The 27,232-nt window shown below is 33.4% G+C and overlaps 1 protein-coding gene across 2 annotated transcripts in view; it reads right to left on the bottom strand.

Annotated features, from left to right (window-relative positions):
• The window catches only part of LOC122400774 (aquaporin AQPAn.G-like), a 92,126-nt gene that overhangs the window by 34,814 nt on the left and 30,080 nt on the right, over positions 1 to 27,232 (bottom strand). Inside the window, exon 1 of one of the 2 annotated variants that reach the window (XM_043402415.1) lies at positions 1,085 to 1,490. The exons of the other annotated variant lie outside the window; for it this stretch is intronic. Coding sequence (XP_043258350.1) covers positions 1,085 to 1,103 — 19 coding nt within the window. The 5' untranslated portion in view covers positions 1,104 to 1,490. Of the gene's footprint in view, positions 1 to 1,084; positions 1,491 to 27,232 lie in introns of those variants that run through there. 2 annotated transcript variants of the gene reach the window in all.

The raw sequence follows: 27,232 nt of genomic DNA, 5'->3' as shown, positions 1-27,232 counted from the left end.
GTTGAATAATATTACATAATATTCTTCCCAGGTACACGTTTAACCTATTCATTGTTCTTCTTTTTTAGTATGCTTCTCTAACATGAAATTAAAAACGTACGGGAATTCATTCTTTCAATTTTTTCATTAGAATAATGATTTTTACTGATAGTATAACTTTGTATATATAAAGTAGTATTTATAATAGTATAACATGTTCATTACCTTATTAACTATAACATTTTTTTTTAGATTCTTGGTCATTCGTTTCGCTGTACATTATTACTCAACAGTTATTACAAACGACGATTTTTGTTTTACGTAATTTTGTATAAATCATCTTTATTATATTTGATCTTATAATTTATTAAAAGGTTTTGTTTCACGCATATTTTTACATTTCAGGTTGAACTAATATTTATGTTTGCTTTAATCGTACTAAAAGGGGCCTAAAACTGCGGATCGAAACGTTTATGAAGTAATAAATTATGTATTAAACTAACTTGTAATTATCTTGCTCGACAAATATGAAATTTATACACTTCAGGAATAAATTAATACTTTAATGATTGTGAAAGCAATCTTTTATTGCAAATTATTATAAACGTTCTCAAGTAAACTATAAATAAATATAACGTATGAAAATGAAAAATATAATCCTCGCTGAATCGTATAAAATTACAAAGTAAATTGCTCCAGTTCCTCATTAAAGAAAGCCATAATATTTTGTATTTTTAAATAAAGAAGATCAGTCGTTATAATCTAGAATCGGAATTTAATTTTTTATAATTAAAAACTGAGAGAGGAGAATCAGTGGAAAGATTAAAATTATAGGAATAGGAAGAATATTCTCATGGATTGTAATTAATTTAAATTGATCTGTATTTTTATAGATTCAAATTATATATATTTACTACCCTGTAAATATTTCTTGAAATTCAAATTAAAAATTAATTCCTGGCAGTGTGAAACGAAGTTAACAAAGCTACAATAATTCACGAATTACTTTACTTCCCAGGTATATTACTTAAATTCGTCGAACCATGTGTACCAAGGCTATTTTATCACGTTCTTTTCTCCACACAATGAGAACTAAACGACGTACCTTTCCACCCCTTGCCCATTTTGCCCTTGCCACTGATAAAGGTCCTCGAGAACAGTGCTTGCTACCCTCTTCACGCAGTTCACAGATGCTGGCTGCCAGCGGACGATCGTTCTCTCATTTGAGCTTGGCTATCATCTCTCGAGGGTTATCGAGCACCGATCGATCACCGGTCACAAGGAACCCGCGTGGTCCCCCTCTTCGGGCACCGAGGATGACTTCGAAACGAGAAGACAATGGGAACTGGCAGTCGCGGTAATGGACTGTAACTATCGCGATTACGTTAACGCGAACAGGCTGTAAGTACGTGTGAACCGTGGCGTTCACGGTGGTAACGGAAGAGAAGAAAAATATCCGTTTCTGTCGCACGCGAATTATGCGATGTGTTCGACGGTACACCACGTGGAGTTTCTGGGCTATTGAGTCTGCGGAGCGCCAGTTTCGCCTTCATATATCGCTGGTTCTCCACTGCCTGTCCTCCCCCCAATCGACACTCGGATCCCCCCCTCCCTCTTTTTCACCATCCACCACCTCCTGACTTCATCATCGTAACCCCCCACTCGGTGTTGCCCACTCAAAAACTCATTCAAAACCGTGGATCCGTTTTGCCGGACGTGGTCCTGGAGGATGCTCGATCGCGGCTCACGTATCCTTGACACGACGCAGGTTAACGTATTCCGATCTTCTAACGCAGTGGTTCTTAACCTTCTCGAGCACGCGACGCAGCTTAGAACCACGATGACAAGTCATTTGGCACGCGTACGAAATATCGAACGTCACTAAACATCATTTTTTTGTTCCGCGAATTCTCGACGAAGCAAATAACAAGTTTGTGTTTTGTTTTTTTTGGTGGTCGCGAGAACCTTCGTTCGTGTGAAAACGGTACCAACATGGCGGCGGTTCCGGTCAGCGTAGACAGCACTTTTCGAACTTTGTAACTCTAAAATATGAATGAATTAGAGTATCTTTTATCCTGGAAAACTGTAGAATACTGTATTTGAATCATTTTATTTAGAATAGTGTTAAAGTGTGTGTTATGCTTGTCGATAGATTGGAATAATAGTTGATAGTAAGATGCTTTTTTTTAATCATTTAACATGTTCACTGCCAGATGGAAACGGTTCAATTTTCTGCAGGATTAAAATATGTATTTTAAATCGGTGTAAACTATATAACCTAAAATTTATTTTTGTAACCTTGCTAAAATTCACAAATCTTATTCTAATTTATTTCCTACAATTTTTCTGGTTTCATAATGGAAAATCCTGTCATCTATATGTATGTATATGGCTGCCAAAGTGTTGAATTCTACTTTTTTACATAGATTCATGGTTATAGAGTTCACCAGTGTAATATTAACAAGATTATAAGTATAGTATTGCAGGATAGTGTTTCCCAAACTAAAAGGTGAAAGAATCAATTCCTATTCACATTTATTTTATAATTGTATATTAACTAAATTTCAGTTCAAGAAAATTCTACAAACACGTTACTCTAAATATCATATTATTTGCAACATAATTTGTTTATTAGTACACTTTTTGGGAGCATTTAGTCGAGTCGTATTCTTTAAATACTTCTTCATATCTAATGGAGTGAAAATTCAGTAAAAATAAATAACAACAGTTTAATTTTAAAATAAACATATCAATGGCTTTTAATTCTTTTTTTTTTAAAAAAGGGTCACGCTTGTAGAAAAGTTTAACAAGTTTAAAGAGAATCACGTAATAGTTTGAAGAACCGTGGAAGATAAAAATTGATTAAATCCTTTATCAAACATTCCCAGTACGGTGTTGTCTACTTCACAGCACGGTGGTTACGAATCGCTGTTTTAATGACTCCCGCTGATTGTAATGCCAAGAATTTCTAACCAAATGGAACTATAGCGGGATACGAGTTGCTCCGCGAGATGTTGCAATTGTGCAAAAGTCGAAATGGAGCTACCGATGTAAGGATAGGCGTAATTACACTCGAATTGGATCTTTACAGAAAGTTCTTGCATTTTTCAGCGCATGAAAATTGAAACAAAAACAGATAGTACTCTTTTATAGAATTTTATAAAATATTTTCCCCACTCTAAATGGAAAATTATTTGCTGTGTAATTTTGTCGGTAGTTCTGCAGAAACAGAAGTTAAAAACAGAAAGATTTAAAAAAATGTTTAGCAGATTAAAAGATATCAATATCAAATCCTTTATTTCACAAATCGACCAAGCTCGGAACTTTTGTTATTCTAAAAATAGTAACGACTCGATTAAAAATTTCCATCGTGTATTTCAGGCGAAAGACGGTTACAGTTCTTATCCACATAATCTCTTATCGTAAATTTTCGAATAACGAATAGAAGATAAGGAAGTATCGATCAAATGGCAAAATTTTAATTAAAAAATTGAATATTTGACAAGAAACCGATACAATTAGCTATAATTCGAGATTCGTTAGTTACGTATTATTCGATTAAAATTTAAACGTTTTAATTTCCATCGTCGCGTGCAAATATGGAAGATAAGATTTCGCATCGTTTATTTGAGAAAATTGTTTATAGAAAATGGAGAATTCGGCTCTTGTCTGGTACCTGATTGCACGAGACTGACGTTCATATGCGTGACACGAGAGTTACGCGATAGAAAATAATGTCACGCACGTAACTGAATTTCATTTTAGATAAGACTTTTCAAACTTTCACGATCCGCGTGTTTTTAATACTGTAAGCTTCCGGGTTTGTGTCGAATATATTAGTCAGGATTGAATAATTATTTATGGTACTAACGACCTCTGTGGTATCGACGACTTCAATGACCTTGAAGTATGTTTAAAGGGTAAAGGTGTAAGAGTGTTCCAGAACGAAAAATAATGGTTATTATCAGTTTTAAAGACGTAATTATTAGAAACTCGAGTTATAACACTTCCTTGACACGTTTCTGGGACCTCACCTAATCCAGTCTCGTAAACGTTCTTTAACAATAACGATGATTATATACATTAAATACCTCGCTGATTTCGATGACCTTAAAGTGTGTTAAAGGAGAAAGGTTTATGAGTATTGTGGAGCGTGAAATAATTGTCTGACTTGGATCTAGGGTGAATTTATTATGCTATAATAACGAATGAATAATTTTAATTTGAAAATAAATTTCAGCTATCGATTATTTTTCTTTAAATTTAATTGCTTTAAGACTATGAGTGCCCTCGAACATTCTTCAAGGTTAAATAATTGGTACCGTTGGTAGTAATTAAATGTCTTGGTCTTCAGAGCAAAGCTGAGATAATTATGTTGTTCGCATTATCGTGTAATACTTACGCCACGTTTGTTTACATTTCGCTATAGGCCCTTAGATGCACACTTGTGCCTCTCTTTCGTGTGTTTGTGTAATAAAATGAAATGGTCGTCGAGCAATTTCATTGCACGCACGACTTCCCTACGACTAAATGATCAATCAGCTGTTACTATACACGAATCAATGATTCTTACACAGTGCCACAAACGTTTGGCAATTATATCGTTAAATTTTTATTTCGTACAGTTTTAAAAATTGTTAGTCTAATGAATATTTTAAATAATCTACAACCAGCCAATTCGATATTTTGAAGTTTAAAGTATGTCAAATATAAACATTTGAAAATTTGAAATTAGAAAAATACTTGTTATAACTATAATTAGCATAGAATATTATTTTAATATAAATTACAAATCTAACCATCCATGTGAATAGAAGATTTTTAAAAACGGCCTCTGAGTTCCCATTATTTGCAACAATAACACATGTTATGCAGCGTCAATGTATTTTAAATTTATGAAATATTCTTCTCAGAATTTCTAAAACGCTTTCAATTAAATTAGAAATAGTCAGCTTAGTGTTTGGACTTGTTTTTATCAGGAAAACATCATCGATACATTGGTGATACTCTCACGAAGATATGGTAAATATTCAAATTTTAATTTCCATCAGAGGTAATAATAAAAATATAATAAAAAATACCGAAAGAACACTTGTTCGCGTTTTTCGTATGGCATTGATTTTTTTTTTACAATTTTTATCAGAGTATGTTTTTGAAAGCAACCGTACCTGTTCTAAGAACGAGGCTTTAAACAGAAGTAGTATAATCAATTCCCTCGCTTACCGTCTACTTCAAACAATGGCAAAATGGTAGATTTGCATTGCTCAGATAACTTATCGCTGGCGTACGCGTAGGAAAACATTCGCGTTTCGCAAACTCGTATTACGTATTGTTATATCAATGCAAATCAAGGTTTATTTGCCAAAACAGACATAACTGGGGCTAACTCGGAGCACGACGTTTTCAACGCTGCGATTTTAATCGTTATAGTCGACGTTCGCAAGGTGAAGTATTTGGGAAACTTAACAATGTTGTCTAATTTGTAACATCGCAAATAATAGGAACGAATTATTTGTTAATGAATTTGTGGAAGACATGAAATTATGATCTTCAAAGTAAAAGTCAATTTGCAAGGTTTATTACGTGTATAATATCCAATCTTTGCTTGAAAAATATATTTAGTTCTATTGTGTATTCAATGACAATGGAGCCAATTACACACTTGATACAATAATTTTTATAAAACTAATATCGTTTCCTACCTGTTACGTTTATGTATAACGACATGGTGTAATTAAATTATATACAATAATTTAGAATACAAGAAACAGGCAATATTAACAAAAGTATAATGTCATATTATTTATAACTGAAATCCAAATTAAAAGACGACTCATATTACGCATAATTATGTACTGTATGGGTATTTGTCATGTATCGACCCGTACAACTATTATGAAACGACTTGGATAATATTCATTCACTATGTCGTGAAACGTAATGCAACGCAAAACCGGAAATACGTCCTCCAAGCGTATGTGAAATCGTTATAAAATTAGATTCGCGCCACTACGTATCGTATTACGAATTGCAAATTAGTTATTTTCGAGGTTTCGTTTCCGTGTTGTGACGTTTTTCTGAAGACACGCGTTGAATTTAACAAAAATCCAATTTTTCTATTTACTGTACAACTATACCAAGCCTGTCAGAAAGTTTCAAGTGGAAAAACAATAACAAATTTTCACAACTTTTAACCAACTCTACGACATAAGAAAAAAAAAACTTTCTATTAAATAATTGCATGGCAAATGACCAGTACTTTCCATAGATCTAATAAAATAAAACGTACTTTATACGCACGAATATGAAACTGACGTTTAATTTTCTTGTAGGTTTCAATCTTTCGTGAAGTAAAATGGCGGGGACTCGAACAACCCAATATGTACTTCGTTGAAACTCAAAAATGCAGAATTTTTTAAGTCAAACATAATCGCGAGTCACAAGTTTTTCGTTCAACTATTTTTACTATAAATTTAACAGAATTTTAAATCTAAGAGAAAAAGGAACGAAAATGCAAATAATTGAAATAGTACGAACATAAAGCTAACGTTTAATTTTCTTTCAGGTGTCAACAGTTCGCGAACCAAAATGCCGGGGACTCGAGCAACTCAATACATGTTCAGGGTCACAAGTTTTTCGTTCAACTATTTTTACTAGGATACAATTTTAAATGTAAAATAAAAATACAGGAAGAGAAAGAAACGAAAATGCAAATAATTGAAATAGTATGAACATAAAGCTAACGTTTAATTTTCTTTCAGGTGTCAACAGTTCGCGAACCAAAATGGCGGGGACTCGAGCAACTCAATACATGTTCAGGGTCACAAGTTTTTCGTTCAACTATTTTTACTAGGATACAATTTTAAATGTAAAATAAAAATACAGGAAGAGAAAGAAACGAAAATGCAAATAATTGAAATAGTATGAACATAAGGCTAACGTTTAATTTTCTTTCAGGTGTCAACAGTTCGCGAACCAAAATGGCGGGGACTCGAGCAACTCAATACATGTTCAGGGTCACAAGTTTTTCGTTCAACTATTTTTACTAGGACACAATTTTAAATGTAAAATAAAAATACAGGAAGAGAAAGAAACGAAAATACAAATAATTGAAATAGTACGAACATAAGGCTAACGTTTAATTTTCTTTCAGGTGTCAACAGTTCGCGAACCAAAATGCCGGGGACTCGAGCAACTCAATACATGTTCAGGGTCACAAGTTTTTCGTTCAACTATTTTTACTAGGACACAATTTTAAATGTAAAATAAAAATACAGGAAGAGAAAGAAACGAAAATGCAAATAATTGAAATAGTATGAACATAAGGCTAACGTTTAATTTTCTTTCAGGTGTCAACAGTTCGCGAACCAAAATGGCGGGGACTCGAGCAACTCAATACATGGTCAGAGTCACAAGTTTTTCGTTCAACTATTTTTACTGGGACACAATTTTAAATGTAAAATAAAAATACAGGAAGAGAAAGAAACGAAAATGCAAATAATTGAAATAGTATGAACATAAAGCTAACGTTTAATTTTCTTTCAGGTGTCAACAGTTCGCGAACCAAAATGCCGGGGACTCGAGCAACTCAATACATGGTCAGAGTCACAAGTTTTTCGTTCAACTATTTTTACTGGGACACAATTTTAAATGTAAAATAAAAATACAGGAAGAGAAAGAAACGAAAATGCAAATAATTGAAATAGTATGAACATAAGGCTAACGTTTAATTTTCTTTCAGGTGTCAACAGTTCGTAAACCAAAATGCAGATTTTCTCGGGTCTGATATAATCGCGAGTCGCAAGTTCTCCAGTCCATGATATTTGCGTTGCACGTTGTACATTTGCAAATCCACGATCTCCGTGTAAGTATCACTATTTCATACTTTCCGCCTAACTTTTTCTTGCTACTCATCCGGCCGTGATCTTACATAATCACACGTTCGGTCTTAGCTTTGAACTAGACGAAGGCGATAGAGCACGTTGTAACTCGTAGTTTCGTGAGAATCGTACGGAACGATCTCCACTCGACTTTGATACAAGTATACGTAACGAAATGTGCATACATTACGCTCTTGTTTGATCCGAAACTTATCAGCGCCACCGAGACATGCGTGTTATGATAGTTGGTAATTGGTAATTCGAGAGTTCGACGACCAGAGTTGAACATTTATCGAGATATATCCTTGAGCAGAGAACTATTTCAATATTTATCCTCCAGAAAATTTCTCATATTTTTCTTATATCTTCTCGTAGGATTCACATCGACAAAATTGTCCAATACAATTTTCTATCAATTCTAAAGAAAATTGTTCCTGTGTGTCGCTAAAAAGTTTTTAATTTTAAAATTACTTTCTGTCGATCAACGTCCAGTTTTGTTTTCAGTTTAAATTTCTATAGACTGTTCTGGACAGCTTCGAAATGTTTAATTCGCGAAAGAATTTCTCGTCGGTGTCCCAAACGAAACGGTTCCGTCGCGACCGCTGTTTTTATATAAAACAACGTTCAATTTAATTCCACAATAACAGTATTTAAAATAAACTACTGAAATATTATTTCCAGACGTTATTGCTTGTTTTAATTGCAAATAAAATTTTCCTGTCACCGATCAATCTTTCGTTGGTTTCGTATAAATAGTATGAAATGTATAAATTAAATGAAAACACTCGGCGGAAATTATATATCTGATAGTCGTATAATTACATCTCTCGCGTCTCTTAAATTACACGTTACCTTTACGTATGATTCCTATTAACGGGGTATTCTCGTTGCCAAGTGGGGCTGCATTTTGTGAATTTCTTGCGCGAAACAGAACAGAAAATTGTTTTTTTAACAGAAAATTGCAGAACATGGTCCCAAAATGTAACGATTTTTAATGTTGAAAATATGGATACAGTCTCCTTTCAAGATTTTTTAAAGTGAAATAGAAAGCTTCCATTTCAAAATAAATTTTTAGTGTAATAATAAAAAAATCATAATTCTAATCTGTACAGTTGTAGATAAAAATAAATGAAAAATTCACCTTCCAATTTAAAAAAATAAAAATTTCTCTTTCCCTGGCAAGAAAAACTCGTTCAATTAGAAAGTACTTTCGGTATCGATGAAAGTAGTGATTTTTAATTTAATTAAAAATTTTAGTTTACTTTCGTAGCCAATTATTGCGAACGAATTAGGCGAAGGTTACGCTATCTGTAACTCGAATAGGTGTCGGTAATCGGATATTTTCGCTCGTACTATTTTACTAACATCATTGAATAAGCGCCTGGATCGCATTAACGAGGCAATTATAAAGAGTCAACAATGGTATGTAAATAACGAGCGATGTGGTATGCACGGGAACGTTTTCGTTTTTCAGTTATCAGTAGTTATCTACGAACAGCGTTGTTCTATCGGTAGATAAACGGGCTCGTCGAATTCTTTGGGATTGCAAAACCGAGCTGTACCGACTCCGCACATGTCCCTCGATAGTAATTAACCGATATTAATTGGGTCACTACGTGGCAAAGTGTCTCCTGCAAATAGATCCTTCGCGCACCTGCCTCTTCATTTTTATCGTTCGATGTTACACGGTACGACGAATACAAGTATTTCTGATTAATTCTTTGTAGAATTTATACGTTCATTCTTTAAAACAGCATCCGGCCACGCATTCCAAGAGATTATGTGCGTTTTACAGTGATTTAACACTAGATTTACGGACATTAATTGTACACATTTTTATCCAAACCCGTCGTGCCAACAGTTTCATTAAAATGCAATTTTCTTTTCGATCAGGATACACATTTACATTAATCAAATTTAATAGAAATCGCTGAGAAATAATATTGTGAGTTCTATAGCTGTAAGTATGGAATCTGTAAATGTTAAAATAGACGTGTTACGCCTAGGTGTATTTCATTTAAAAAGTGATCAGAGCAAGCAAGATCACTAAAATTTGCTACTCTTTAAAATTATTCTCTTCATAAATTGAGATTGTTTAAAATAAAGGTTCGTTTAATTAAAAAACTAGACATTCGGAAATTTTACAGCATTTTATCTAGACTTGTGTAGAGACACCCTGTATAGAGATCTTTTTAACGATAATTAAATGCCTTTATTTGAACTTGTACACCATAGGAATGGCCTCTGCGAGCCATCAGCAGGCAGCACACCTGTGCAACTATTCACGCGTGTCATTTATAGGTAAAAGAACGCGAGAAGGCAAGAAAAGAACAGCTATACGTGATGCATACAAGGTGTTTCAAAACGAACGATACTAATCATCGTGATTTTAAAAAAATGTTGCTCCAACTTACTTGTATAGAATACTTTAAACTCGTATTCGAGCAAAATAATCTTATAAAGTCGATATTAAATTACGAATAATATATCAAAAATTTCTGTATAATAAATATAAGAAAAAAATAATTCTCAAACTATGCAAACTGTTAGTAAAATACAAAATGTTCCAAAATTTTATACAGGGTGTTCTGCAAAAATTATTTTCGGTTACGGGGGTCAATTACAATCATTTTTGGTGATTAGACATACCCCCGAAATCCTACCCAGTTTCTAAAAAAAAATTCGAAAACGTGTGAAATTTTACGACGAGAAAAAAAAATTTCAAATCTTTCTGCAAAAATTATTTTCGGTTACGGGGGTCAATTACAATCATTTTTGGTGAATAGACATACCCCCGAAATCCTACCCAGTTTCTAAAAAAAAATTCGAAAACGTGTGAAATTTTACGACGAGAAAAAAAAATTTCAAATCTTTCTGCAAAAATTATTTTCGGTTACGGGGGTCAATTACAATAATTTTTTATGAATAAACATACCTCCGAAATCCTGCGCATTTTCGAGAAAAAAATTCAGTACGGGCTGAACTTTATACGTTAATAACTTTTTAACGAAGTCTCCATCAACAAATTTGTATTCTTGATTTTCGTCTTATTTTGGCCTCTAGAATTCCCCATTAAAATTTTTCCCAGGGTTGGCCGAACACCCTGTATAAAGTGTTGACTGATGAATTTCACGAGAAATGAAAAAGTCTCGACAAACATAGATCTAGAAACTGATTATTTTCGAAATACTCAGATTCTCATTTATTTATAATAAATAAGTCTTTGTAAATAAGAGTTTGAAAGTAAATTATATCCACGAACAACGGAGAACAATTTCACATTTATTTATTTAAATCAACTGTCGATAAAGTTTCGCTAATTTGGAGCCATTAATATATTTTTTGAAGCGACATCCAGTCGAACAGAGACGCGAGTAAAAATTAGTTCGCGCACGAAAATCTAAAATTTACCTAATTCTGCTAATATTGGACAAAATGGAGCAGTTTCTATTTACCAACCGGCGAATGTGCCACGAAACTACTACAATTATATCCGCGAGCTGCGTTCATTCTTTTCTGCAGCGCCACAAAGAGCGTGTTCCGGCGAAAACTTTCCTTTTTTAATGATCCAGGAGACTGGATGGAAAAAATAGAGAACTCGTGACACGTTGGTTCTCAATCTATTAGATCATTGCGCGATTCAAGAGAACAGTTAATTAACAAAGGATAACAATGTTCGGTTCTAATGATCATAGCGAAACAGTGGTTCGAACGTTGTGGAACTTGGGGGAATTAATTTCTGGGAAAACATTTTTCTTTTGGAAAGTTGTTATTATTACAATATTCTTGATTGCCTTCTCTTTAAACGAACTAACATATATTCTGGTCTCTTTTCGAAACACGGTTTCTTTTAATATATTTTACTTATACACTTAAAAAAAAAAGAAAAAAAAAATCATGAGAATCATGCCATTTGCGATTAAAAACAACACTTTATGCTTTTATTACTTATATTATGCCAACAAATGTGCAACATGGACACTAGTAAGTAAACAAACTCGAAACAGAATCATTGGCAAAGATAAATTTTTCTAATTTCATTAACGATCTAATAACCCTGTTTTGTTAATATTGGTGCTTTAAATATCATACGAAGAATAATATTTTTTTTATTAGTATTAGTTTTAGAAATTCAACTCTGCAACGATTATTCTTTATTATTAAATATAATTATTGCTATCGTCGCTTAGCTGGTATCTAAACTTTTCTTAAATTTTGATTATGTCAGCAAACGATCGCTTCGATTATGGCGATGCTGTAAACATTGAGAACCAGCGTTGTAATCGGTGCGTTGTTCGCGCCTGGGGCCAAAATCAGCGTACGATAAGTGCATGTCTAATTGGGGAAAAAACAATCGCTACGCTTCTAGGAAGTGGAACGAAGAATAAGGTAATACGCGAATAATAAAAGTTACCGTGAATTTCCACGGGATACGCTGTGTTCTACGTGAGAACTGACCGTAGGAAGGAAAAATACCTTAACGTAACGATGAAATTCGCGCGATGAGCTATCTGAATTAAGATGGTTATTCGTTACGTGATAATAGTTTTAACTAGCTTCTATCGATACGGGAATCTCCTGACAGCGGTTACATACGCGAGTCGATTCATTCTTCGGTGCCAGCGTCGGACAAAATGCAATTAAATTGATAATTGACGATTATAATTTGCCATCGATTTATCGATTGCAAATGATCGATTGTAATTGTCAATTGAGTTCTGTAATAGCGAGAATTTGCAACTTGCAACGACTATGTAGCTTTGTGAAAAATTACAAAATTGATTAATTGTCTGTGGTAATAAGATATTGATAAATTAAATTGAAGAGTAGTAATAAGATATTGATAACGTCACATATCAAAATACTTCTATTTTTATTCATAACTTGTGGAGATGATTTTCGAATTTCTTCTTCATATTTTGTTGTCCCCCTCTCCTTCGAGCTCCCCTAAATCCTCCAGGTTCTCGATGAACCAAATTTTACAATACAGAAGAGGGGTTAAAATTGAAAGATTCCGCGAACCGCCTCAAATATTAATAACAGCAGAACCGCGTATCATAAATAAGATAACGAAAGATCCAATGGTACCATTATGGCGGACGATATTATCCGCACACTATAACGTTACGAATCATCCGATCAGCACGAGCGACGTATCAATTATCCGTTGTGCATACCATGCAGTTGCACGCTTTTATCGACGGTAAAAATCATTAACATTCGCGGTGTAACGCCGTTCACGATGAAACCGCAGAAGTAACCAGAGGTCTCGCGAGACCTCCGATCCATACGCATATTCATGCGTTGCGGTGTACCGAGAACAGGGACGTCTCGAAGCAAAAAAATTCATTGAACTTTCGTGGGTAATCGAAACCTGAAATTGAATACCTTCGATGCCGCAAAAGGCTGTAAAGCGCCCGTATACCTCTGGGCAATTTTCTCGAGCAGAAATGATGAATGTCAGTGCACCAAAATGGCCGACGTAACGTATACAGCCAGCTTGTGTCATAATCGAAATAATTATCAAGGCGAGAGTATTCTATTTTCGGTAGAAAGGGATAAAATATTACACGATTTTCGTTCCATATTGCGTTCGTTTTTCACTTTACGGGGTTAAACAACAACTTTTCGAATATTATTGGAATTTCTACATATTCTTCATCGAAATACGCGTCGTTTGCATTTTGAAGTATTAAAATCCTCCAAACCGTTCAGGAATTATGATATTTTAGAGATATGAATGAAATTTCGGGGAACCATTTCTGGCCACACATTATATTTTCGTTAAAGAATTTTTTTCTCGAAAGTGCTTAGGATTTCGGGGGTATACATATTCACCAAAAATGATTGTAATCAACCCCCGCAGCCAAAAATAATTTTCTCAGAATGATTTGAAATTTTATAATGTCGTCGAAAAAGGCACCTAATTAGATTTTCGTTAAAGAATTTTTTTCTCGAAAGTGCTTAGGATTTCGGGGGTATACATATTCACCAAAAATGATTGTAATCAACCCCCGCAGCCAAAAATAATTTTCTCAGAATGATTTGAAATTCTATAATTTCGTCGAAAAAGGCACCTGATTAGATTTTCGTTAAAGAATTTTTTTCTCGAAAGTGCTTAAGATTTCGGGAGTATATATATTCACAAAAAATGATTGTAATCGACCCCTGCAGCCAAAAATAATTTTCTCAGAATGATTTGAAATTTTATAATTTCGTCGAAAAAGTTCGCCACCTACCTGTGACTCTGTCGATTTTTCTTAAAAATTTGCTGGATGCATGCAGTTGTAACTTCTTTGTGTGAAATGTACTCCGTAATATTTACCGAAGAATACTCGTGGTAAATATGCCAATTATTTAAATATTCCGGAAATTTTCGAGCAATTAACACGTTGACTGTCATGGTGGTCACTGGTGACCGGCGCTTCAACACTACATTTTTAAGACGCCTATAATAAATGAACCTTAATATATTTGTTTAATAATGTCATTGTCATTAGGAATACCACCAAACAACAAGTACCCCATTGAACTATTGAATATTTTAGTAATTTCTAATAAAAATTGTAAAAAATTGACACGATTATATTTTCAAAAATTTACTGTAATTTTCAATAAAAAAAAAACAAATAATCACTTATTTCCATCGCATTATACGTTTCTTCGTGCATTTATCGTTTTAATTTCTTTGGTACAAATAAATACACTATAATTGTAGGTAGTTTTGGCGTTAAGCTATCGTAGTTTCCTCGTACCCGTAGAAACGGTGTCATTCGATAGTTACAGTACTCGAGCCCGAGATATCTTCTTCCTGCTAATGCAATTATCATAAGTTGTTCTTTAACTCGTCCACAAAAATAGCAATAGCCGCCGACGCTAATAAATACTGCAACCAGGCATATTCCGCTACTTCGGGATCGATGCGCGAATGTTACGAGTCAACATCAATTCCACAATAAATAACGAAGAACAGAAGAATTCACCGTGTCTAGAATTTTATCATCGATGGCTCGTCTTAGCGAGAAATAGTAAAAACCCTCGTCGTAAATTAAACGGACCATCGACGTGGTTATCTTTGTCAGTGATCGTCGCTATCGAGTTTTCTGTTCAGCGCGAAATGGCGGAAAATGTGTTATACTGACGCTCGGAATAGTTGATAATATTTAAAAAATTGTCAAAGCGTTGAAATAAATCAATTATTATCACGATATTGGGTAATCGTTTGCCTTTAACGTGAACAAAGATGGAGTTACTTATTCCCACTACTCAGTTCACGGGGAGTTATGATACTCCTGGATAGGACGGTCAGTATCATCCTCGTAACTCGTAATAATTGCTAATGCAAGACGTTTAGTCGATGTCTGCGGTACACGTTTCTCCTTGGAAATGCGTATTTCTAGTGGCAAAGTCAACATGCATCATTGACGGAACTTAAGAGAACGATATGTTCAAGTGTAAGTTCTCGAATGTCACGTCCGTTCGATTATGGATTGCTTCTACGACAAAACTAACCAGAGAAACAGGCGGGTTTTCGAAGGGGATTATATTTAGAGCGGTATGTACCTGCGAGGCATAACGAAGCATAATCGAGAATAGTTGGGGAAAAACGAAGTGGACGTTTAGTCGTTGCAGGCTGAACACGCACGGGGCCCATTCTACTTATCACGACTATTTTCGTTGAAGAAAGTTCAGAAAATAGCTTATGGCATTTTTTAATACAAATTATACCCATTCGTATTCGTATACTGTAATGGTGACTCACTATAAATGAGAAGAAACCTGTTTTCTTATGAATTTTTTCAGTTTATTTTTACCAAATGTCGTTTTTATCGCACTGTGTTAAACTACTATTTACGAAGTAGGTTTCTTTTTTATAATATTAATACAAGTAAGTAATATTTCTTATGAATTTTTATTTACATTTATTTTTATCCGAATGTTGCCTTATTACAACTGTGTTTAACTTCTATTTACGAAGTAGTTTTTGTTTTATTTCTTTTATAATATTAACCCGGACATGTAATATTTCTTATGAATTTTTTCCCATTTATTTTTACTAAATGTTGTTTATTACAACTGTGTTTTAACTTGTATTTACAAAGTAGTTTTGTTTTTTTTCTGTAACGAAATTTCTTTCCATTTATTTTTATCCAAATGTTGTTTATTAACACTATGTTATCTTTATTTACGAAGTACATTTATTTATACAGGCGGTCACCCCCATCCCAAAGTACTGCATTTGACCGCGCCCAATGCAGCTTCACTTTGCTGATCACACGAAAATCGATGTTTCCAACGTACCAACGATGACCATTGACATGTTTTGCTTTTAATTTATATAAATAGAAATTCTTAAATATCTCAATGTATGAATATATACTAGTTTCAAAAATAACAGCTCAATTCATGAGAAACAAGTTTTTTTCATTTATAGTGAATCATTACTATAGTGTACGAATACGAATTGAAGTAATTGCATACAGTAGGTCCTCGCTAAATAGAAAACAAACGTTAATAAAAATATAAACGATTGTAAATTATTAATCTTTTCAAACCAGTTTGTACATTATAATATACATGAACTTTGAGATTATTTTTTATTACAAAGCAATTAATTTCTTACGAATATTACATATCCACAATTGATCTTTGTTTAAGCGTTTCTCGCGACGATTAGTGACATCTGTCGAAAAACATTACAAATTGTTTGCCACCAATGCACCATAGTGATCCATGGGGGTACTTTAAAATAATATTTTTAAGTGTTAATCACGATTTTATATGAAAAATTGTATTTATTCCTCGTATAAAACTTTCATTCAGAGTCTGAAATGTGTTACTTTATATTTAGATGATCATTTACACTAAAAATAAATCATTAAATATCCTCGTAATTATTGAGATTTACATTAATATTGTACTCTTTTAATTCGATTATATTTATCTGGCTCGTTGTATCTAGAAATTTGTAATATCAAGTAAATTCTACTTTTCTTAGATCAATGAGGATACAATTTGTAGATCAAACAAGCTTTATAACGAGTTATTAAATAAACAGGGAATTATAGTTGTTTCAGAAAATTCAATAGTACGTCTAAACGATGATCTAACATGATCTGATACGTACAGGTTTCACTCAATAAAGCGAATGTCTATCACAAATAAAAGTAAATAATACGTTAATGAAATATTAATGAGCTTCGTGACACGAATGATTTATATATTACAACTATTTGCTAGAACCTGCAGAATTTGTATTCACTTTACGCGGTTACATAAAATTACCAAGTCTTTAAAGGACATCACGTTTAAAAGTAGACTCTTTGATAGACAAGAATTATTATATAAATTTATCTACAGTAGCGACAATAAAAATCAACAAATGATTGATTTCCAGTTTATTCTCATTTTTTTTTAAAGTGAATCGATATTATACAGTTATAATAATTCGATTCGTTTCGAAATAGGTGATATAATTTCAGTGTGATAAAATAATACAGTAAATAATGGTGAGAAATTTTGTTACATTTATGTAATTACATACAAAAAGTTTCCTAACATTATTTGCTATATTATTTTATTACACTGAAATTATATTACCTATTTTGAACCTTTTCAATAACCGTATTACGTTTCGTTTACAAATAATTTTAGTTAATCGATAAAAAGTGACGCGGCTATTAAATTCACGTAATTTTTATGCAGTATAAAAAGGAAATTATGTTTTTAAAGAAATCGAACGTGAAAACCAGCATAAAGAAACGAGGAATTTGTTTTTCTGTCGTAACAGCTTCGTTTCTGAACGGAATTCCGGTTGGCTGGTTTTTAAGAGTGAACAGCTTATTTTTCTCCTGAATCACGAACGCGAACCGATCTCAATGTTCTATAAGGTTAAGGTTAGATGAATGCAGATGTGGTAAGGTTACGCATTATGTAAACCCATTGTGTAAATCTAGCATGTTTCAGTAGAATGGCAGAAACTGAAAATGGTGTTTTTTTGAAACTCATTTCCGTTATCAGTAAGCATAATAATAATAAAAAAATGCCTTTATTCTATCAAAGTTGTAAACATAGACATATAACAGTATGATTTTTATGGAAAAAAGCAATTAAGGATCGAGTACTTCCTTTACTTCGAGCGAAAGTTCACATTATTTAAAAATAATTAGGATATATTGTAAAAACTATATCAAAAATGAAATTGCCATTTTATCGATGCAAACCGTTCAATTAATGAAATAATCACGAAAGTTTATCTTAACAAATGTTCAAAACGATGTCCATTAACTTCGACATATACTTTTGTTTACATTTCTTCAAATAAATGTCCAGTTAAGTGGAACACAACATAATTTTTGTCAACTGCATTACTCACCGATATTCTAAATATTTTCTAATATTTTAAAGAGACACTTAAAATATTTCTACTTGGAAAGAAAAATTGGTCGAAAACGTTAAATGTTAATTGGCTTGCACTAAGATTATTAAAGGATTTGCACGTTAACGAGTATGCAATTTTTAATTTTTTGCTATTAAAATTTTCTGATTCACGAATCAAGTTTACAATTTACAATTGAATTATTATTATGAATTTTATTTTGTTCTATATTACATACTATACATTGTTTGTCTATAATCACTGTTCTCAACGGTAAAAGTATCATAATATTTTCTCTTGTTACAATAATGGGTTTCTACCCGTATAATAAATAAATAAATAATTGCAGTTTATGCTAAACAAGCGTGAAGTCATATTACTATGAATATGAAAAATGTCTACCGTGTAATTACGCGGTGCAAATGAGAGGCACGGTAGTTAGGTGTATCGGCCTAAAGATCTTCTAAGCTACGGTGTTCATTTCTTACGCTAGATGCTACTGTTTGTTATCATAGGATAAGATCGTTTTCCTTGACGCTGAAATGGCTGTTTATGACAACCTGTTATTACGATATTGAGTGCAGCGAGTACTTATTATCGCGTCGCAAAGAAGAAGAATCGAGGCCTTCGTATATTTTTAAAAATTGTGCAATATTATTCCGATGGTTGTAGTTGCGAGCTTTTATTCAAATTTCATTTCGTCGTTATCGAAACGTGAAAGTGTCAAAGTTTTCAAAGAAAAATTGTTGCTTTCGATCGAAACAAATAATAACTTTTTTGACGTTAACTCAGACCAAAAATAACACTTCTAACTATTTTTTATCTTTTTTATCTGTATCTTTACAGAGTATTTATTTACTTATATTTACAGAATATGTTTATAGAAATATTTTTCACTGGAATTGCAACATCTCTTAAGTACGTTCTCTTGGTCTAGTTAATAATTTGTCTATTCCAGTATACCTCACACGTCCAAGTACCTGTTACTCATAATAAGCTCATAAATAAAGTATGGCTTCTTTTTCTAGCATGATCTCGCATGGTCTAATTGTTGGTGCAACCTTTTAACTACGTTGTTGTGCCTTTCTGTGGATTTGTTGTGTGCAAAGACCGTATATCCTCCATTTATGCTCCATATTTTCAATATAAATCGTTGCACAGATAGCACAAGTCCTCAGATATGTGCTTCTCGCCATTTTGCATTGCCACTGCTTGATCCTTTTGTTCCTACGAGATTATATTCTTTCTTGAATCATTGGGTACTTATTTTGTTTCCATTCTGTTATTAATGTGTCATCGATCCGTATTTTTTCGCTTGGATTCCAGTCTTGATATTTCAAATTGTGTTTAGTGTTTGTTACTGTTTACTGCTGTTGCTTGAATCCGTATATCTTTCTGTTTTTTTTTTTTTTTTTTTGTAAAAGTAGTCGTGTAGGTTTTCTATTTGTCCGTAAGGAAGGTTGATTAGATTTATTATACCGCCGCATCCTTTTCTCCGTGATAGGTGAAACCTTTTTACGGGGACTTCGAGATCCTACATTCCATATTCGGTGCACGTTCTATTTACCATTCGAATTGGTTCTTCGAGTTCAATTTTTCTCGATCCGATAACTGTGCGTCACAATTTCGACAGTGACGTGAAAATGACTGTTAAAAATATTTTTTTCTAATAGCCTTTTATTAACAATTACAATAACGTGATATTATATGTAGGGTGTTCATCCTGGGAAAAAATTTTAATGGGGGATTCTAGAGGCCAAAATAAGACGAAAATCAAGAATACCAATTTCTTGACTGAGGCTTCGTTAAAAAGTTATTAAAAAATTTAATTAAAGAAAAAAAATCATTCTGAAAAAATTATTTTTGATTATGGGGCTCGATTACAATCATTTTTGGTGAATACACATACCCCTGAAATCCTACCCACTTTTGAGAAAAAATTCGAGTAGGTACTGAAATTTTTAGACAAAATTAAAAAATTTCTAATTGCACTAAAAAAATTATACTTAGTTGCAGGGGTCAATTACAATCATTTTTGGTGAATAGACGTACCCCCGAAATCCTGCGCATTTTCGAGAGAAAAAATTATTTACTGAAAATCTAATGTGGGGCCAGGAATGCTACCCTGAAATTTCATGCGAATCTTTAAAATGTTATAACTCCTGAACGGATTGAACGATTTTAATGTTTCAAACGGCAAACAACGCGCATTTAGACGATGAATATGTAGAAACTGCAAAAATATTCGAAAAGTTGATTCTTGACACCGCAAAATGAGAAAAACCCCATAAAAATGGTCCAATTTTCAAATGACCATAACTCCTACAATAGTGAATATATTTCAATGAAACTTTTTTCGGAAGTAGAGCTCATGGGTATCTACAAAAAGGTATCAGACAACTTTTCTGCAGAGCATCAAACAAAATTACTAAAAATAAAAAACGAATTTTTAAGGAAAATCGACGGGGGGTGCCTGCGGCAAAATTGAAAAGTTTCAAATCACTTTGGAAAAATTATTTTCGGTTGCGGAGGTCAATTACAATCATTTTTGGTGATTAGATGTATCCCCAAAATCTTGCGCATTTTCGGGAAAAAAATTCAGTACGGTCGGAACTTTAAACGTTAATAACTTTTTAACAAAGCCTCCATCAACAAATTGGTATTCTTAATTTTCGTCTTATTTTGGCCTCTAGAATCCCCCATTAAAATTTTTCCAAGGAGTTGGCCGAACACCCTGTATACATATAACACTTTGAGACATTTTTTTTGTTTTTTTTTTTTAATTTCCTTATATTATTTGTGCACATTTACAAAGAAAAAAAAAAAAATATTTATATAATGATGAAAAATAGTAAACTACACATCATTTTGATATCTTGAATACCAGACAAGGAACAAGACAGGAATAAATAACGTTTACTGAAGTTTCTCAAAACCACAAAATGAATGTATAATTTTAATTCTTTTCCTCTGTTATTGCCCATGATGCGTTCACTGCGCATTCTTACGCATTTCAGTGCTTATTTAACATGCATTCCGAGTTAGAAACCACACCGTACATTATTAATGAATTCCTTTGGGCCAGTATGAAACGTATCGTTTGTGCCTTCGGTAGTTTATTTTCTATCCAGGTTTTAATTCCGTTTCGCGTCGCATATTTTCACAATTCGTTGATGCACAAGGAGCATTGATGATTCCCTATGGAGGTTCGTGTTTAGCGTGCATTTTGCACCATATAATGGTGCACCTCGTTCGTCCAATGTGGGCCATTAACGCGACACACCCTTCGTAACGATCGCGCGGTTTCTTTTTTTAGCGAAGCGAAGAAAGCAATATGGAATTAAGTATTTTTGTCTCTTGTACAGTAATAAATATTTAAAGAAAATGTTGCGTTTATTATACTCGATTTTATTTTTCACGAGGTTCCTATACACCATAAACTGTGAAGTTTGTAAACTTTTGGTCTTTAAAGTGGATTCACTGTGACTATAGTTCTATTTTCAAGGTCTTCAGGACAGAAGCGTTATACGACAACTTCAACGTTGTTAATTTGTCCTGCAAATTCGAAGTTCGGTTAGCAAACGTTGGCTAATTCACGGAGATCGCCGTGAAATTCGCGAATTATGCATATTTGCGATCCGATCGACGCGAAAGATTACGTTAAACTACATTATATTGTATCTCGTCTAATTAAATTACGTTTGTACACTGTGTCGAATTAATTAAATAATTAAAATCATCGTTAGCAAAGTAATTACTTCGCGGGTAATTACCTCGATCGTAAGCAGTTGTAAAGTAAAATATAAAATTTTACAAAAATTGGCGCGAGAAAGTCAAATCAGAATTTTTTTTCTCAAATATAAAATGATTTTCGATAGGTATGTTGCGGGGGTGGTTACTTTTGTGATTCACTGTACTTTTTCCGCGCTCGAGACCACCTGTTGCGGTAGTAAAATTAAAAAATCAAATACGAAGCTCGAAACTTCGTTAACTTCGTAGCAGATTTCGTAACAGAATTTTTGTCCCTACTTTATTAATATAAATTATTTTTTACAAGGGTGATAAAAAATATAAAATGTTACGTCCCCTAGAAATTAATTACAACGATCTATTGTTGATCTGTTCACGTTCGTTTGTGCAATATTTAATTTCAATATTACATTATATCCTTCTACTTAAAAAATTATTATAAATAAAAAATATGAAATGTTACGTCCCCTAGAAACTAATTACAATAATCTATCACTGATCTTTTCACGTTCGTTTCTGCAACATTTAACTTTAACGTTCAATTATATTATTCTACTTAAAAAAATTATTTTAGGTATGAGAAATAATTAAAATTACGCAGCAACCATTATTAAAAGCTGTATATACAGGGTGTTCGGCCAACCCTGGGAAAAATTTTAATGGGAGATTCTAGAGGCCAAAACAAGACGAAAATCAAAAGTATAAATTTCTTGACTGATGTTTCGTTAAAAAGTTATTAACAATTAAATTAAAAAATTTCAAATCGTTCTGAAAAAATTATGTTTAGTTGCAGGGGTCAATTACAAGCATTTTTGGTCAACAGATATACCCCCGAAATCCTACTCAGTTTCGAGAAAAAAATTCCTTACCGAAAATATAATTTCTGGCCAGAAATATCTGCACGAATTTTCATGCGGATCTTTAAAACATCATAACTTCTAAACGAATTGGACGATTTTAATGTTTCAAAAAGCAAACAACGCGTATTTTAGTGGAGAATATATAGAGATTATGAAAATGTTGGAAAAGTTGTTCCTTGACCCCGTAAAATGAGAAAAACCCCATAAAAATGGTCCAATTTTAAAATGGCCATAACTCCTACAATAGTGAACGTATCTCATTGAAATTTTTTTCGGGAGTAGAGCTCATGGGTATCTACAAAAAGGTATTACACAACTTTTCTGCAGGGCGTCAAATAAAATTACTAAAAATAAAAAACGAATGTGCCTAAATTTTTCGGAGAAATTGAAAAGTTTCAAATCACTTTGGAAAAATTATTTTCGATTGCAGAGGTCGATTACAATTATTTTTGGTCATTACACATACCTCCGAAATCCTACTCACTTTCGAGAAAAAAATTCGAGAAGATATGAAATTCTTTAACGAAATTAAAAAATTTCAAATTGTTCTAAAAAAATTATTTTTGGTTCTGGGGGTTAATTACAATTATTTTTTGTGAATAGACATACCCCCGAAATCCTGCACATTTTTGAGAAAAAAATTCAGTACGGGCGGAACTTTAAATTTTAATAACTTTTGAACGAAGGCTCCATCAACAAATTAGTATTCTTGATTTTCGTCTTATTTTGTCCTCTAGAATCCCCCATTAAAATTTTTCCCAGGTGTGGTCGAACACCGTGTGTAATATTATAAAATTCATTAATTTTTGTAACAAATAAGGAAATTACTTTTTGCTATGGAATTAATAATTATCCTCGATATTAAAAAATTATTTTATCGGTAGGGGATTACTTTTGCGGGCCACTGTACTTTTTCCACGCTCAAGAGCGCCCATCGCAAACAAAGGAAACGGAAAACAGAGGAATCTAACGTATCCGTTTTTCCTGTTCGCGTCTCACGGATCGTCGAAACCGCAGCACGAGAGTATCGTTGTTAATTCAAACATTCCATTGTAAAAGCCGACGGGAACGTGAAAAACGGCTCACGGCGCTTTCCTCACTCCGTTAATCGTCGATGAATGAAAAATGAGCGACGTTTCTCGGTAAACACGATTCAGGACTGGCCGGGCAGATTCGCTTGGTACACGTAACACGTAGCAGCCTGTTTTATACGAGAGATTCGCACGATCGGGCTCGCGTGCGACGTGCAATCAAAGTCAAGGTGAAATCTGGAAATTTCCAAACGCTCTGGCTGAATCATTCTCCTGTACCAGATCTCTGTCATTCCGAAACAGTCGAGCAGAGAGGCTGAATCGAACCGTCGACGTTGTAACTTTCTATGATCGTCGCGACAGGTCCAATGGGACGTTTCTTTAACGCGTTAAACGACAGATCAAACCCCCCAAATTGTCCTTTGTTTTTGGCAATTGGAAAACTAGCATAGCCACAATTTGTCTGCGAAATTATTTTTGTAGCCTCGTTAAAATTCAAGAGATCTAGATTTATTTTCCTCAACTTTTAAGGCAAATTCTTTGCTCGACAGTTCTTTCCATCGCAAAAATCGCAGAGCACACTCGAGATCTGGTGTAAATAACTGCCGTGAACACACTGGTTGTCATATTGCGATCTTTAGCGTAACAACTAAACACAATGTTGCCTACTTACACACAAAAATTTGTTTCGATTCATGCACTGTGGGATTTGAAAGCGAGAAATTCCGGGAAATTATTTTACACAATGTATAAGAAACATTTTCGGCCACAACCTCGAAAGATCGATGCAAAACCTAATCGAAAATTGTAAAAAGTCGATATTTTCACGACGCGTGAGTGGGAACTGTCTACCAATTAAAACGAGCAACGAACACGAAACGAAGAATGATGGATATGTACATAAGTAGCAGTTAATCATTGCTGTGAGATAAGAGATCATATTTGATGTATTTGATTTAGTGCTCTTAATTCGCGTTTAATTAAAGAGTTAAGATTTATCGAAACTGTATGCTCGAATGTATCATATAGAAAGAGTCTCGATAGGTGGAATACGACACCATACATTAACGTATAAATATGAGTTTTAAATGAAGTTAAATTATTCAGCGAGTAATTAGGCTATTAATTCTGCTACGTTGGCAATTTTTTGTTTGTACGAATAGGAGGCAATGCGTTACGATAAATGAAATAATGTTATATAATTCTGTGCTATGTTACTAAATACACTTTACTTTTTACGTGTGCACATCTTCGTAATAATTATGAATGCGTAATACGTTCGCGAGAGTAAAGTATTTATTAATATTCTGTACGATAAAATTCATTTTGTAATTCTCAACAGATGCTTGACGAGTTTCTAATATTATCAGTAGTGCGTGTCATTATATTGTTGGCATTGATTAACATATGAATGTTAATCAGTAGGCAGTCGCGATCTATCGACAATTCTTCTAATCAATTTAAAATTAACCACATGTGTGTCGTCTCTGTCGATAAATTGGCAGTCAGAAGTATTTTTAAAATAATTTTGTTGTCGGATAAAATCTCAAAAGAACTCTGAACTTATCTAAAAATGTGTCGAGTAACTAATAATTGTGTTTAGTATTCGCTATTTAAATTACTTCGTGATTTTCAAAATTCAAAAAAAGGTATTTCAAATATTCTAAATTGGATTCCTCGCATGTCAAATTTAGATTAATGCTAGATATTACGTGTACGAATGACAGAGCAATCGAATAGCGATAGCCAATGTATAAGAATGTTATTTGCGTGTTATAAATAAAAATTATTTATAGCGGTGGGCAATGTTGCTGTATAAGATCGGTACAACGATTGGCTATATGATACATGGATTAAAAAGGAAATTTCCTTCCTTCTGAATGACTTTACTTAGCCCGCTCGGATAACTGAACATCGAGGACCCAGTTTCGTTTCACTTATCCGGGAGAGTGCTTTGTTTGTCTTCAATGGTATCGAAATTTATAGTAATACAATGTTTACTGTTAAAAAAGTAGGTAATTAATATACATTCAGATACCTACTCTTAATTTGTATCGTGATTCACATATTCATCAACTAGCCACGATAATTGAAGCGTTTCCAAGCATACGTTGCTGGATGCACGAATTAAATGAAGTGGAAAACTTTTCCAACTCTTTTCCCAAGACTCGTATAAAATGGCGCGTACTTAGGACACTGTGTGTTAGTCAATTTCACGGTAATAGCATAATAGTCTCGCTCCAGGGAACGGTGAGTTCATGTAAACGTATGCGGATGAACACTATTCCTTTCGGAGTACTTTGCCACGGAATAATTGCATATCAAACTAACAAATAGTGAATCATGTTTTCTCGCCGGAAATGTATCTGTTTGTATGCAACTTGTCTTAGAATACCGTCTACAAAGTCTCCTGTTCGGTACATTTCCATACACCTATCGTGGAAATGTTCAAAGATGCATGACAATACCAGAAACTTCAGGAAAATTGGTTATTTTTTTTACAATTTAACAATCCCCTTTGCACGATTATTCTCTTAATATATTTGGTAAAATCATAAGCGTCTCATAGTTTTGACGCGGAGTGTACTCGAAATACCGTGATTTGATCTATTCGACCGAAATCACGCGCGAGATTTAAAGTATGGCGAATGATTCGAGCCAAAGTATAATCGAACTTTCGGTAAAACAGGCGTTTTATCTCGCACGTAATCTATTTTGTGCGGTTTCTTTTTATTTATTTGTAGCGAATTGCGAAATAACCACCTTTCAAGATTATGCATTATTCGTTTCGTGTCTCCGCAATGACTGTATATTTATATAGCATTACGCTCGAGTTAAACGATTCTGTCCATACTATTACGCGTGCACGGAATGCTCTAAGCACGTTCCGACTTCCGATTGGAGGAACGAGATTACGCGGTGATATGCATTCTACCAATCGGAAGTCGGAACGAGCTTGGCGCCTTCCTCGCGTCTGCGATAGTACAGATCAGTGTTTCTCAACCTCCACTTTCGATAAACCTTTTAAAGTAAAATCGTATCACTGTTTCTTTAATACGCTATGAAATTGATAAAAGAACTGTACTTTTCATTTAAAATTTTTATTTAATTCGAATGGTTTCATATATTTTAATTTGACCGTTTTTTACCTCTTGAAAAATTAGTAAAATTAAATATTAGTCAATTTAGCATGCTCTGATTTTTTTTATAAAAATTCTTATTTACCTCTTGAAAAATTTGTACGAATTTAAATACGAGAAAATTTAGCGAACTCACACCTATCCTTAACGGATTTATTTTCGTTTTATTGTATGTGAACTTACATATATTTTTGATTAATAAAAACAGTAAAAT

The sequence above is a fragment of the Colletes gigas genome, unplaced genomic scaffold, assembly GCF_013123115.1.
Source record: "Colletes gigas isolate AHSC1104 unplaced genomic scaffold, ASM1312311v1 Colletes_gigas_Sc00020, whole genome shotgun sequence".
Lineage (NCBI taxonomy): Eukaryota > Metazoa > Arthropoda > Insecta > Hymenoptera > Colletidae > Colletes > Colletes gigas.
Note: the sequence above shows the minus strand (reverse complement) of the source record. Positions and strands in the feature narration are given on the sequence as shown.